Raw genomic sequence first — 13,639 nt, 5'->3', positions numbered from 1 at the left:
GAAACTCACTCCTGAGATCAGAGAATAGAGTAAACTATTGACCGCCTCTAGTAAAAATTAAAGGATTACAATGGGCAGCCTTATCGCATAGTCATAAGCACATGCAATTAAAAATGTTAAAACTTGGATAGCAGCGATGGACGGTACAATAAACCCTTTGTGATATTATATATGACACCTGCTTAACACGAAGTGAATCGTGAGTTCGTCTCGCCATTCAAGCAAAAGGGTGATGATACACTGTTGAAGCTTGTATAAATTTGTACAAATTTGTATCTAAATTTCTTAATAATTCCTTTTAAATCAAGGTACGAATTATTTATTCATCAGGTTCAATGCCCGCTAGTGCAGGCGCACGTTTCATGACAGAGCTCCTGGTGTGGTCTCTGCTGGGGGGAGGAGGTCTACGTGACGCCGTACGGAATGCTTTGCAAATTCATTCAGCCGAGATGTATAACCATTTGCAGCTTGATAAGTGAGTAAACGTTTTCTTAACTGTAGGGATCTGTGTAATCGTCTCATTGCAATACATAGATGGACTTTTTTGGCAGGAACGCGAGGAGTGAAGTTGTGTGATTTGTTTTATTTTGTATTTCTTTAGGTTTAAATGTGTAATAACGTTGGTTTATTAACTGTTTAGTATCTATGAAAGTGCACAAATGTGGGAAAGTGAAACAAAGCCGCTGAACGTAACTTCTCGGGATCCTCCAAAAATACCACTGAAAAGTCTCAGTAAATTACCACCATTTTACTGAGATTATATTTCATCCCTTATCATCTCATTTCATTTCATTTCATGCCATGTTTCATATTAATCAACTTCATTTCATTTATTAATATCATTATTCCTATAAAAAAAGTTTTCATTAAAATTAAAATAAGACTTGACCTAAAGCTCTTAGTTACCAGGTCATAAAATCTCTTAAAAAAATAAACAATACATAGATATAATTATGCGCTATGATAATATCAAGCAAATTATTTCTTTCATTGGAAATTAAACCATACTTCGTTTAAAAAAGAAAATATCAAAATAAAGCCGTATTTGACGAATATTATATAATGATTAATAATTGTTGAGGCTAATCCGATTACTGGTTTAATGTTATGTACCTTTTCAGCGAATATGACCAGGTGGATATAATAACAGGACAACGTGGTCCTCCCGTATCGAAAACCGGCGACGATCCTGATCAGGTCACCGGTGAGACTAATATATCCATGGTGTTATTTTTTTTTAATGATCAATTATTTCTTTCATTGGTCTACACCATGCATTTTTAATCTCAGGGTTCTCTGAAGAATATCATCTGAGCAACACTGCAACATCGGACAAGTGCGCCTCCGTACCGCTCATGCACTTGGTACGATTATTGGACAATGATTTTAAAGCGATTGAAAACATAATACTGGTAGTAGAAACTCTTGTCAGTCCGTACGGGTAGGTACGACCGCCCTGACTATTTCTGCCGTGAAGCAGTAAAGCATTTCGGTTTGAAGGGTGGGGCAGCCGTTGTAACTATACTGAAACCTTAGAACTTATATCTCAAGGTGGGTGGTAGCATTTACCTTGTAGATGTATATAGACTCCAATAACCACTTAACACCACGTGGGCTGTGAGGTCCTCCAACTACCTAAGCAATAAATAATAATAAAAACATAATATTTGTAGTTAGTTTTTAACAAACAAAAAACAGGCTTAAATTTTAAACCGAACTAATGAAAACCTTTTTTACCCTGTACTGGTCAAGCTAATCAGGAATTGGAGAAAAGGTCGTTCAAAGATTACGTTACATAGATTATAGATAGATTATATTATAAACGAGCATACCAAGTTAATAAATACTTCTTAATATGATTTATTTAATTATCTTCCCATAGGTGAAACATTTGATACGAAATACAAGCTGTCAGACACAAACGTCCATAAACGCAATAATTAATGGTGATCCCAGCAAGGTGGATGAGCCCAAGGGCCAAGACGCCGTCAGCCCCAGCTGTGATCTACTCATACGATTTCAAAGGCAAGTTAAAAAGTGTTTTAAAATAAATGTTTTGGTCAATTTGTCCTAAATGATAACGTATAATGTTCGAATGAATCTTTACGAAATAAATTAAACTAAGTAAACAAAAGAGTACATACTGAAACTGGAAAAGTCTCTGGGCCACCAGTAATCCTTTAGTCCTAAAAAAATATATTCTCTATGAGTTGGGAAATTTCATACTCCTCCCTCTGCGCAATCTTCGTAAAAAGACAAAGTTTTTGCTTCGCGTATTAACATATAGATTTATGAATAGATAACGTCAATGCTCCTTCGGAGTTGTCCGATTGCGCTGAACTAATTTTAAGTGAAATAGATGATTTTTCTAATTGTCTCATAACCTACAGGAAAAATCTGTCGCGGATCATTTCCCAATTAAATATAAATTAATCTTAAGCTATCAATCAAATGTATTCGTAATCAAATCTTAGTTATATATATATTTTTTGTTGTTGTTGTTAATGCACTGTCGATTGCACCTATAATTGACATCTGCCATGAACTTTTGTCAATTGTTCAATGTTTTGTATCGATGATTACTTTGTTGGTACAACTTAATAAAGAAATAAACGTTTGCAATATTATTAAAATACCGATGAGCGTTTAACTGTTCAGATATTAGCAATCTACCGACGACGAATACAGACTTCTGATAGTATCAAGTTATAAAGAACACGTCCGTCTGTACACATGCAGGTTATTGTTCTGTGAGGCGATGTGGTGTCGCGGCGGCCGCAGCTCGCGCGGCGGAGTCCGCTCGCTCCTGAACCAATACACGGTTCTACTGTCCGAGCACGTACAGTCGACGCTGAGCTCGTTCTCGCGAGCCGTGCACGGCGCCGACAATACCCAGCTCGTGGCTCTGTGTGATCTGCTAGCTTCTGACATTGTCGGTGAGTTGTTAGTGTATGAGTAACAAAAACCATCTATTGTTATAGTGTATAAGTTGTCTTTTTATATTTCCGTTTACAAGAATAATAGTAGAAAAACTATTAAAATTTTTAATAGTTTACTATTAAACTTTACACTTTAAACTACTATTATAAAAACTATTAAAATTTTTAATACTGTATGAACTATTATATGTATTTATGTGTGTATGTATGTATTTGTGTATGTATGTATGTATATGTATATATGATTGTGTATATATGTGTGTATATTCTTTTTTTGTGTATTTATTTGTAACTTAATTTAAATTTCATTGCACCTACCACTATTTACTCTGCACTACCTTAGTTGACTGGTAGAGAAAGGCTTAGGTATTAAGTCCGCCAATGTAAATTTTATATGAAGTGTAATAAATAAAGTAACAGACTAATTATATCACAAAGCTCAAACTTTGTTTACTTATCATTTTCCTTCAGTTTTTCATAAATTACTAGTGTACGCTATTTAAACTGTTTTCTTTATTTACTTAATCATTTCATATTATACCAATTCACAGTACTGATTATTTATAGATTAAATTAAGGTTAAATTTGTACCTATAGAATCTAAATTAAGAAAATAAATCTCTTCATTACCCTAGAGGAATAACTAGTCAGGTCATAAGTATTGTCACATAGTAAAAACTTTTCTTTTAGAATGCTGGCCACAAAAACAGTTTCTTGAATTCGAATTTCGAATTGTTCATGAAAATAAAAATGTATACTTTTAAAATTTTACTCATTTTTAAATATGGAGTGGACGCTTAAAGAAGACCGTGTTGCAGTTATTGCGTTGCATCGTTGCGGTAACGCGCCAATTCAAATTTTTAACATACTGAAAAAATTTTATATAACCAAAAGATTCGTTTATCGTACCATCAAACGATACAATGAAGACACTAGGTCAAGAAGAGGTCGCCCTCGGTCTGTTAGGACTCCAGCAGTGATAAAAGCTGTGAAGGCGCGAATTCAAAGAAATCCCAAACGTAAGCAGAAACTGTTGGCCCTTCAGATGGGGTTAAGCAGAACCACGGTGAAAAGGGTGTTAAATGAAGACTTAGGGCTTCGGGCATATCGAAGAAAAACAGGACATCGTTTGAATGCTCGTCTAATGGACCTGAGACTGAAGAGATGCCGCGCTTTGTTGAAGCGGTACGCGGGAAAAAAATATCAGGAAATTCTTTTTTCGGATGAAAAATTTTTTACCGTAGAAGAGAGCTACAACAAACAAAATGATAAGGTGTACGCACACAGTAGTGAAGAAGCGAGCAACCGTATTCCGCGTGTCCAACGAGGTCATTTTCCATCCTCGCTCATGGTATGGTTGGGAGTTTCTTATTGGGGCTTAACAGAGGTGGTACATTTTTGTGAGAAAGGTGTAAAAACGAATGCAGTTGTGTATCAAAATACAGTCCTGACGAACCTTGTGGAACCTGTTTCTCATACCATGTTCAATAACAGGCACTGGGTATTCCAACAAGATTCGGCGCCAGCTCATAGAGCGAAGAGCACACAAGACTGGCTGGCGGCGCGTGAAATCGACTTCATCCGGCACGAAGACTGGCCCTCCTCCAGTCCAGATTTGAATCCGTTAGATTACAAGATATGGCAACACTTGGAGTAAAAGGCGTGCTCAAAGCCTCATCCCAATTTGGAGTCACTCAAGACATCCTTGATTAAGGCAGCCGCCGATATTGACATGGACCTCGTTCCTGCTGCGATAGACGACTGGTCGCGCAGATTGAAGGCCTGTATTCAAAATCACGGAGGTCATTTTGAATAAACTTTAGTGTCATAAGAATCTATGTTTTGTTAAGTTCATTTTGGTATATGAATGGTTACACAATGAATAAACTTGTTTCAATTATTTTACATTAAACATGTGACAGAATTTATGACCTGACTAGGTATATTGTATTCTACATCGTACCGATAGCCCGCCAATATCCTTTACAAACTCAGAAACAGACTAGAGATATGTCAATTTTTTTTTCTGGAGGGACAGTTGTAGGATCGTTATTGTAGGGGAATGATACCCCGCCCCGCTTAGCTGCTTACTATGCAGTTATAGTAATGAGCAGCATACGTTAGTCAGTCAGTGGTTAACGTGCAGCGATCCACCGCGGTCGCTGACGCGTGTAAAACATGCAATTATACTCAGTGTGTTATTGACCACTCTGATGAGGTTTCCGGAGGAGAGCGCACAGTAAACCCTCAACACTGACAAAACCTCACATTCTAAAGTGGGTGGCAGCACCTAACACTGGATATAGTTAGGATAGTAACAAAACAAGTTTTTAAACTAATCATGTTGCAGGTCGCGTTGTGACGGAGTTGAGCGCATGGATATGTGCTTGTTCGGCGCGGTCCGCACACGCGCTGTCCGACTGCGCGGGCTCGCTCGTGAGGATAGCGCGCGCGTGCGACGAGGCGGCCCGCGCGTTACCCTCGTCCGCGAAGCTAGACGCGGACCTGCTGGGCTGGCCCGGCCTCGTTTCGAAGAAACACCAGCTGAACAGTAGCGTTATACGCAAGTATGTGTTGTTCTCTTGCGTGTCTGTTTAAACTTTCACTGTCGTCTATTGGATGGTTCGAACTCTATGAATAGTTGTATTTTATAATTATAACACTAGTCATATTGTTACGCTAGTAAAAGTAACGCCATCTGTCATCAAATAGCAGAAACTAACATCAAAAGAACTAGCAAAGTCGAGAACGGTCGAGCTATTATCAAATAGCTAAAACACATCGAAACGTACTCGTACTAACGGTCATATTCTCGATAATTGTGGAGTTGTCGTGTCAACTATAAAAGCGTTGTAGAGATGACATTAAGGCAGTCCCCTTCTGACTGAGCCTTTGCTCGCCCATCTGCCCTGATGAAACTGGAGAGGCCTCCGGGTCACCAGTAATCCCTCAAACATAAAAAACAATGAAGGCAGCTAGTAATCGGCTTACTCGAAGCGAAACGGCAAAAAGAAGTGAATTGCGAATTGTAAAGTGTTCCTTAATTGTTCTAAGAGTTAAATGGACTTTAATTTGTACTTCGGTGAAAGTTTTATTTATCCCGAGCCCCAGCGCGTAACATTAATATCTCGTCTTGTTTACTTTCAGATGCGACTTACAGAATCATATAAAAGACGGCGGTTCGTGGATAATAGTGGCCGGTCACGTTTTCGACGTTGAGAATTTCGATTGCGAGAACGCGAGCACGGTGGAGTTGGTCCGCAAGTTGCGGGGCGGCGACGCGACCGCGGCCCTGAGCGTGGAGCCGCACGCCGCATTCCTAGCGCGGATCACTGAGAAGTGCGTCGGCCTCTATGCAGATCAGATTTATAGTCACAAATGTCATGTTAGTATTCATTATCTAATATTAGGTACCGTAGATTTGGGGGAATCGGTACCCGTTCCAAATCCAAAAAAAAATTTCAATGGTTTTTCTTAGTGTAATATTAATAAAATTGAGATTAAAATGCTTCCGGAGGCTTATTTTTTTTATATACGATGCGTTATTATACATAGTTCATTACAAAAACTGAAAAAACTAGCTTGACCCGATTCACCTTGTCTTTGAGGTGAATCAGGTTTCGTATGGGGACAATAGAGTTTTTCGATAGGGCTGGCACTATTTAGTTGTTAGAAAGGTACCTAACTTTAGGTAATTAACTTTTTAATATCTTTTACAAAACTTTGATGACTAAATTAAACTATTTAATATTCTTAAACACTAAATAAGTTTAACAAAGTTAAATCTAACAACTCAACAAAAGTATTGTGACATCTCAAATTTGTCTCTATTCTAATTTTAGTCTCTATTCCCCCAATCTACAGTATATCAAAAGGTAGTTTCTATTTGGAACATAGATTCGCTCGATTTAATTTAGAAATAAATATATCTCTCCGCGAATAGAAGCCTTCACAACGTGTCTGTAAAATGTTATGATGCTTGATTGATTAGTTAGTTATTTTTTTATTATTACATCTGAACTTAAATGCGAGCAAGTTGAAAGTATGTATTTTGCATTTGCATTTTTAGCTTTTGAATCTATCTCTGACGTATCATATTCCAGGAGAGTACGTCCAGTCTTCGTGCCCATCACATCCTGTCGTCTGTCGCGTTCCACGTCGCGGTGGGGCTGGCGCAGTGCGGCTCGAGGCTGGCGCGGTCGCTGCCCGTGCAGCAGGCGGAGCTCGACGCCGCGCCGTATGCAGCGGCTGTATTCCTGCGCGGGGGAATGCAGGTACTGTTCTCCTTTACTTTTTCGAATATTCTCGAATTTATCGAAACCCCAATCCTGGTCCAATATTAGGCATATAGTGCGTTTCGGGTCAATCCGTAACTGAGAACGTATTTAATCTTTCGAATATTCTCGAAATCCTCGAAACCCCAATCCTGGTCCAACATTAGCCTATAGTGCGTTTCGCATGAATCTGAACCTGAGAACGTATTAATTAATCTTTCGAATATTCTCGAAATCCTCGAAACCCCAATCCTGGTCCAACATTAGCCTATAGTGCGTTTCGCATGAATCCGAACCTGAGAACGTATTAATTAATCTTTCGAATATTCTCGAAATTCTCGAAACCCCAATCCTGGTCCAACATTAGGCATATAGTGCGTTTCGCATGAATCCGAAACTGAGAACGTATTTAATCTTTCGAATATCCTCGAAATTCTGGAAACCCGAATCCTGGTCCAACATTAAGCATATAGTGTGTTTCGCGTGAATCCGAAACAGAACGTATTTAATCTTTTGAATATTCTCGAAATTCTGGAAACCCCAATCCTGGTCCAACATTAGCCTATAGTGCGTTTGGCATGAATCCGAAACTGAGAACGTATTAATTAATCTTTCGAATATTCTCGAAATTCTCGAAACCCCAATCCTGGTCTAACATTAGGCATATAGTGCGCGACGCGTCAATCCGAAACCGAGACCGTAAAAGTTTTAATATGTTGTTACTTTTGTGCTGTTATATTAAACATGTAAGGTGTTTGTTCTGTCCGTTTTTGTTCGCGGTTTTTGTTGGTCACTCACTCAATTTGTTATTGTAATAACAGATTTTTTTATGTACTATTTTTTTTTTTTTTTTTTTTTTTTATTGCCCTTGTAGGCAGACGAGCATACGGCCCACCTGATGGTGAGTGGTTACCGTTGCCCATGGACTTCAGCAATGCCAGGGGCAGAGCCAAGCCGCTGCCTACCGCTTAATACTCTCCACAAGCCTCGTTTGAAGAAGGACATGTCATAGCGCTCGGGAAACACCGTGGAGGGGAGCTCATTCCATAGCCGGATGGTACGTGGCAAAAAAGATCTCTGGAAACGCACTGTGGATGACCGCAGTGGCTCCAGGTAGTACGGATGAACTCTACTCCGGTGGCGGGCGGTGCGATGGTAAAAACGAGATGCCGGTATCATCTCGAACAATTCCTCAGAGCACTCCCCATGGAACATACGGTACAAAATACAGAGAGAACCGAAGTCCCTCCGCAGACCCAGAGGTTCCAAACGATCCGTGACATTGGGATTATCGACAATCCGAACGGCCCTCCTCTGTATGGAGTCAAATGGAAGAAGCTGGTATTTGGGAGCCCCGGCCCAGAGATGGGAGCAGTACTCCACGCGAGGCCGGACTTGTGCTTTATAAAGCAGAAGCCTTTGTCCAGGCGTGAAGTACCGCTTCGCTCTGTTGAGGACTCCCAGCATTTTGGACGCCAACTTGGCTTTGCCTTCCAAATGACTCCGAAACTGGACATCGCTCGAAATGTCGACCCCAAGTATCCCAATACTCTCGGAAGGTTGCAGGGATACTCCTTGGAATTGCGGCGCCATGACAAAGGGGTCCTTCTTCGCAGTGAACGCGCAAACTTGTGTCTTTAACGGGTTGAATTGAACCAAGTTCAATTCACCCCATTTGGAGACTCGCCCCAGAGAGTTCTCCACTTCAGACACAAGTTTTGATCGTCTCTCTTGCACCACGCTTCGAGAGAGACTCTGATGGCCGATATATCGCGCATCCCCCGTGCTGTCATCCGCATAGCAATGCATGCCATCAATAGACAGCATGTCATTGATATACAGGATGAAAAGCGTGGGGGAGAGCACCGAACCTTGTGGAACGCCAGCGTTAATGGTCATGGTATCAGAACAGTCACCGTCTACAACGACCGTGATGCTCCGCCCATCCAAAAAGCTAGCGATCCACTTGCAGAGACCCTCGGGGATTCCGTAAGATGGTAGCTTCGACAAAAGTGCCCTATGCCAGACCCTGTCGAAGGCCTTCGCGATATCAAGGCTCACAGCAAGAGCCTCGCCCTTGCTCTCCAAGGCTTCAGCCCACCTGTGAGTAAGGTATACAAGAAGATCGCCAGCTGAGCGACCGTGACGGAAACCGTACTGTCGGTCACTGATCAGCTGGCGATCTTCAAGATACTTCAGGAGTTGTATATTTATAATTCGCTCCATCACCTTGGAAAGCAAGGAAGTTATCGCGATAGGCCTATAGCTCGATGGGTCCGACCGGTCACCCTTCTTGGGAATAGGGTGGACGTGGGCGTTCTTCCATGAAGACGGAACCCTGTTAGTGCAATAAGAGAGGCGATACAAACGCGTTAGCGCAGGCGTCAGCTCAGGGGCGCACCTTTTCAGAACCACAGCAGGAATGCCGTCCGGCCCACTCGACTTATGGACGTCCAGGAGTCGGAGTTCTCGCCTGACTGCACACTGTGTAAAGCAGATCTCCGGCAGGGAACTATCACACCGAGGGATGTTCGGAGGTGTGGCACCCCCGTCGTCCACAGTCGAGTTCGAGGCGAAGAGTTTGACCAGAAGGTCAGCCTTCTCTTTCGCACTATGGGCCAGACTGTCATCGGACTTGCGTAGTGGTGGGAGACTAGACCTGCAGAAGTTACCTTCTGCAGCCTTAGCGAGCGACCAGAAAGCACGGCTCCCGGCGGGATAGCTCTTCAGTCGCTCGCCAATTCTGGCAACGTGCTCCGACTTCGCCCTGGCAATAGCCCTCTTATAGGACCTAGAAGCGGCGTTAAATTTCCGCCTTTCCTCAGAGGTATTAGGATCCTGGCGTCTCCTGGCATCATTCCATGCCGCGTATGCGGACTGCTTGAGGCGTGCAGCGTCCCGACTGGCATTGTTATACCAGGGTCCACTGCGACCCCCGACGGGCACCTTGGAAGAAGGAATGAACAGTTCCATCCCCCGAAGCACCACGTTTTTAAGTCGGTCCGCACAGACGTCAGGATCACCAGAGGAAAAGCAGAGCCGCCCCCATGGGTAGGATGCGTAAAATTCACGCAACCCATCCCAATCTGCTGACATATACCGCCAAACTCTTCGATACCCGGTCGTCATTCGACGACCAGGACGAGAGATCGGTACCGCAGCACGGATAAGGCAGTGATCAGACGATCCAAGTGGAGCGTCGACCACCACACTGTATCCGGCCGGATCGGTGGTCAGCAGAAGGTCCAATAGAGAGGGCTCGTGCCCCTCAATATCTGGGACACGGGTGGGCTGTGTCACCAGCTGGGAGAAGCCGTAGGCCAGGGCGAAATCGTAGGCAGCCCGACCTGGGAGGTCAGTGGTTCTGGATCCCAACCACTCTTGATGGTGAGCGTTAAAGTCTCCAAGAACCACCACCTCCGCAGATGGGTACTGCTCAAGCACGCGGTTAGTCCCCTCTTGCACATGCTCTATCAGAGCTGAACCTGCATCACTGCTGTGGGACCTGTACAGGCATGCGTAGACTCGGGTACAACCCCCGTCATCTACGCGCAGCCACAAGATGGACAGGTCCCGTTGTTCGAGGCCTCGTAGACGGCGACAACAGACATCAGCCCGGACGAATACACACACCCCGGCTTTACGCAGGAAGTTGTGCTCCAATACGTAGCCGGGGTATTCAAGGTACGAAGTGTCATCCGGAGCAGATATCTGTGTCTCCGTCAGAAAAAGGAGGGCAGGCTGCGCCGTCTCAAGATGGTGGTGTACGGCGTCGAGGTTACTATGTAGGCCCCTTACATTGCTGAAATCCACATTAAATGTGGAATGGGGCATCGCCGACAAAACCCTTTTCCTTTTTTTAACTGTCATATTATTATTTTTTGGAGAGTGGGATTGGGTGGGGTAGGAAGTTCGAGGCAAAATCATGACAATACCTGAATAAAGCGCAGAACACAGTACGTGCTTGACCACGGGTTGCGTGAGAGACTGACGCAGGGCATGGAAGGGCCCCCAGTCCACCCTGCGTGCGATCGCCGGGATCCACTCCGGTCTCCGACTCCGGCACGACGACCGCACGACAGGATTTTACACCGGTTGGCGGGACAGCTTCCCGGGGCGGAGTTTAGTAGTGACACCCGGGTTCAGGTCCCCAACTGACCGGCGGGCGGCGGCGAACACCGTTTCACTGGGTCTCCCTATACCCCCGTCAAACAATCACGTCCCGCGAGCTTGCACGCACGTCTGCTCCGCATGTTCCAGGTATCATCAAGATTCACCCCGAACAAGGAAGAGGAAAGGGAAGGAATAAAACTGGCTCTCCAACCCACACGCCGGAACACAGCTAGGCTATTTGGCGGCGGACTCTAGTTGGAGGGTGGTCGCCAGCCAGTCGGACTAGGTCCTACCACCGATTATGTATTCGGCTCCCGTTTAGCACCACCCAGGGGTCACTTGTAGGGAATCGTGGGTTAAACCTACGGAAGCGGGAAGCAATCGACCCCCAAAAGACGGTACTAAAACGGAAGAAACTTTCCTGACTGAACGCGCCTTGCATGAAAAGAAAATCAAGATTGCGTTGCTCACGTCTTCTTTGATTTTTTCTTGCAGGTATCGCAACTGACAAATCCATTTGAAGAGGAGAAAGCAGAAGCTCGCAGTGGATCATCGACAGGCGGCAACAGTCCCGCCAGCGAGACTCCGGCGACGACCCGGATATCTCGGCCGCTACCTCGCGTTAACGTGGCTTCGTCTCCGGCCAGAGCTGAATCTCTATTGTTTGCACTTGCTGAGCCGAAGCTACACGTGAGTTATTTGCAATGTACAAAACTTCAGATCGCTCGATGAGACTTCATCATATTATAAAAATAAAATTGAAAAAGGACACTATGGCACTGTAGTTCAGTGATTGTTATTATACTTGTTCTTATTGTAGTAACAAATATGCACAATCAAAACGTGGTCTCATCATATTGGAGTCCGAATACTATAATCCGCTTTGTAAATCACCTTTTCACTTCAAATATTGGGGTAATTTTAACTATATACTGGGTGTAAGGAGACCGCTCCCGAAAACGAAGACAGACGATAGTACTAATGACACCTTTGATGAAGGGAATCGACCCTGATTAAAAAAAAAAAAACATTTTTTTAAAACGTTTAAGTACAGCTAAATGAAACGACAGTTTTATAAATAACACATTACTTTACTAAAAAAAAACTAGCAATGAAACACAAAACTAAAAACAGCTCATGTTCGAATCAACCAACGCCCGGGCGCGCATTTCTTTACACGCAAACGGCGCGGCGCTGATACCGCGCTCCCCAAAAATTAACAACTTTGTAGGTGCAAAATTTTCGTTTTCGGAAGCGGTCTCCTAAAACCTAGAAGACACCTGGAAAACTATGCTGGATATGGTCTTCAGTAACTGCTTAATACTATGAACCAGCCACCGAGGTCATTTCTCGATTGCGCTCGCTGCGGCTCCGAGACATATTCATAGATTTGAATATTGTTATAATCAGGATCCGTTAGCACTTCATCTGTGGTGGGCGTGTGAACGTCACGAAGGCTGTGCACCACATTTCCCTCCGGAGCATCCACTGGAAGAACTGCGTCGCGCTTTACTCGCTGTGTTATTATACCATGCTGGATTAAAGGAACACGCCTTAGCCACTGCGAAAGCCGGTAAGCGAAAATTAATTTTAACGCCTTGGAAATAACGTTCAATGTTATTTGTGTATTCACAAATAGGTTATAATTACAGAAATGGAGAAAGGTGAGGTGAAACTTTCGCCGGCTATGTTGGAGATCGTTAAAGCTGTGCAACAAAGTAAATGGACATTGATGAGGACTAGGCAGCAGCTGTCCAGGGGCTATAAGGAGGTACAAACAAAATATTAAAATGTTAGTTGAGAACCAATTCTAACGATTTTCTACAAGAGCGCAGTGAGCAAAGTTTTGTTTAAGACGTTCGAAAAATAAAAGTCATAAAGTATGATTCTATGATTGATTGGTACATTGTTTCATACTATATATGCTACGAGTATATTACGATACTATAAAGATCGGTTGAGTAGCTAGTAGTTAGTAGGTATATTACTTACATTTTTTCGTGTTATTAGAAAAATATTAATAAATTCTCTCCGCCTTAAAAAAATCTTCCTAGTTCATCTTCTAAATAATTCTCACAATCTTATATATCTGATAACGTATATTCTAGGTTTGTGCAGCTCCGCTTGAACGCGCTCGATTTCTTCTCCACGAAATTCGTCCCGCCATGTCTCCGGCCGTTAATGCATTACGTAATCGGCCGCCGTCGCATCGACCTCCTACGGCCAAAAGAATATTCCAGAAGGTCATGCGCGTAGCTAAAACACCTAGTTTCAACAAATGGTATGATTTTCTTCACTCCAATCGAAACTATC

General features: G+C 43.1%; 1 protein-coding gene and 1 non-coding gene across 3 annotated transcripts in view; both read left to right on the top strand.

The window, feature by feature from the left end:
- Positions 1-13,639, top strand: part of LOC101735945 (probable E3 ubiquitin-protein ligase HERC2) — a 73,837-nt gene that overhangs the window by 11,100 nt on the left and 49,098 nt on the right. For both annotated transcript variants that reach the window (XM_038015651.2, XM_062672441.1), the window contains exons 18-29: positions 331-475; positions 1,122-1,204; positions 1,291-1,364; positions 1,883-2,025; positions 2,740-2,936; positions 5,290-5,506; positions 6,087-6,324; positions 7,043-7,213; positions 11,822-12,016; positions 12,737-12,899; positions 12,979-13,097; positions 13,435-13,607. In XM_038015651.2, coding sequence (XP_037871579.1) covers positions 331-475; positions 1,122-1,204; positions 1,291-1,364; positions 1,883-2,025; positions 2,740-2,936; positions 5,290-5,506; positions 6,087-6,324; positions 7,043-7,213; positions 11,822-12,016; positions 12,737-12,899; positions 12,979-13,097; positions 13,435-13,607 — 1,918 coding nt within the window. The remainder of the gene's footprint in view (positions 1-330; positions 476-1,121; positions 1,205-1,290; positions 1,365-1,882; positions 2,026-2,739; positions 2,937-5,289; positions 5,507-6,086; positions 6,325-7,042; positions 7,214-11,821; positions 12,017-12,736; positions 12,900-12,978; positions 13,098-13,434; positions 13,608-13,639) is intronic.
- Mir3219 (microRNA mir-3219) lies at positions 1,182-1,312 on the top strand. The gene has a single exon (NR_107503.1). It is a non-coding gene; the product is annotated as a microRNA mir-3219 (primary transcript).

The sequence above is a fragment of the Bombyx mori genome, chromosome 15 (assembly GCF_030269925.1).
Source record: "Bombyx mori chromosome 15, ASM3026992v2".
Lineage (NCBI taxonomy): Eukaryota > Metazoa > Arthropoda > Insecta > Lepidoptera > Bombycidae > Bombyx > Bombyx mori.
Note: the sequence above shows the minus strand (reverse complement) of the source record. Positions and strands in the feature narration are given on the sequence as shown.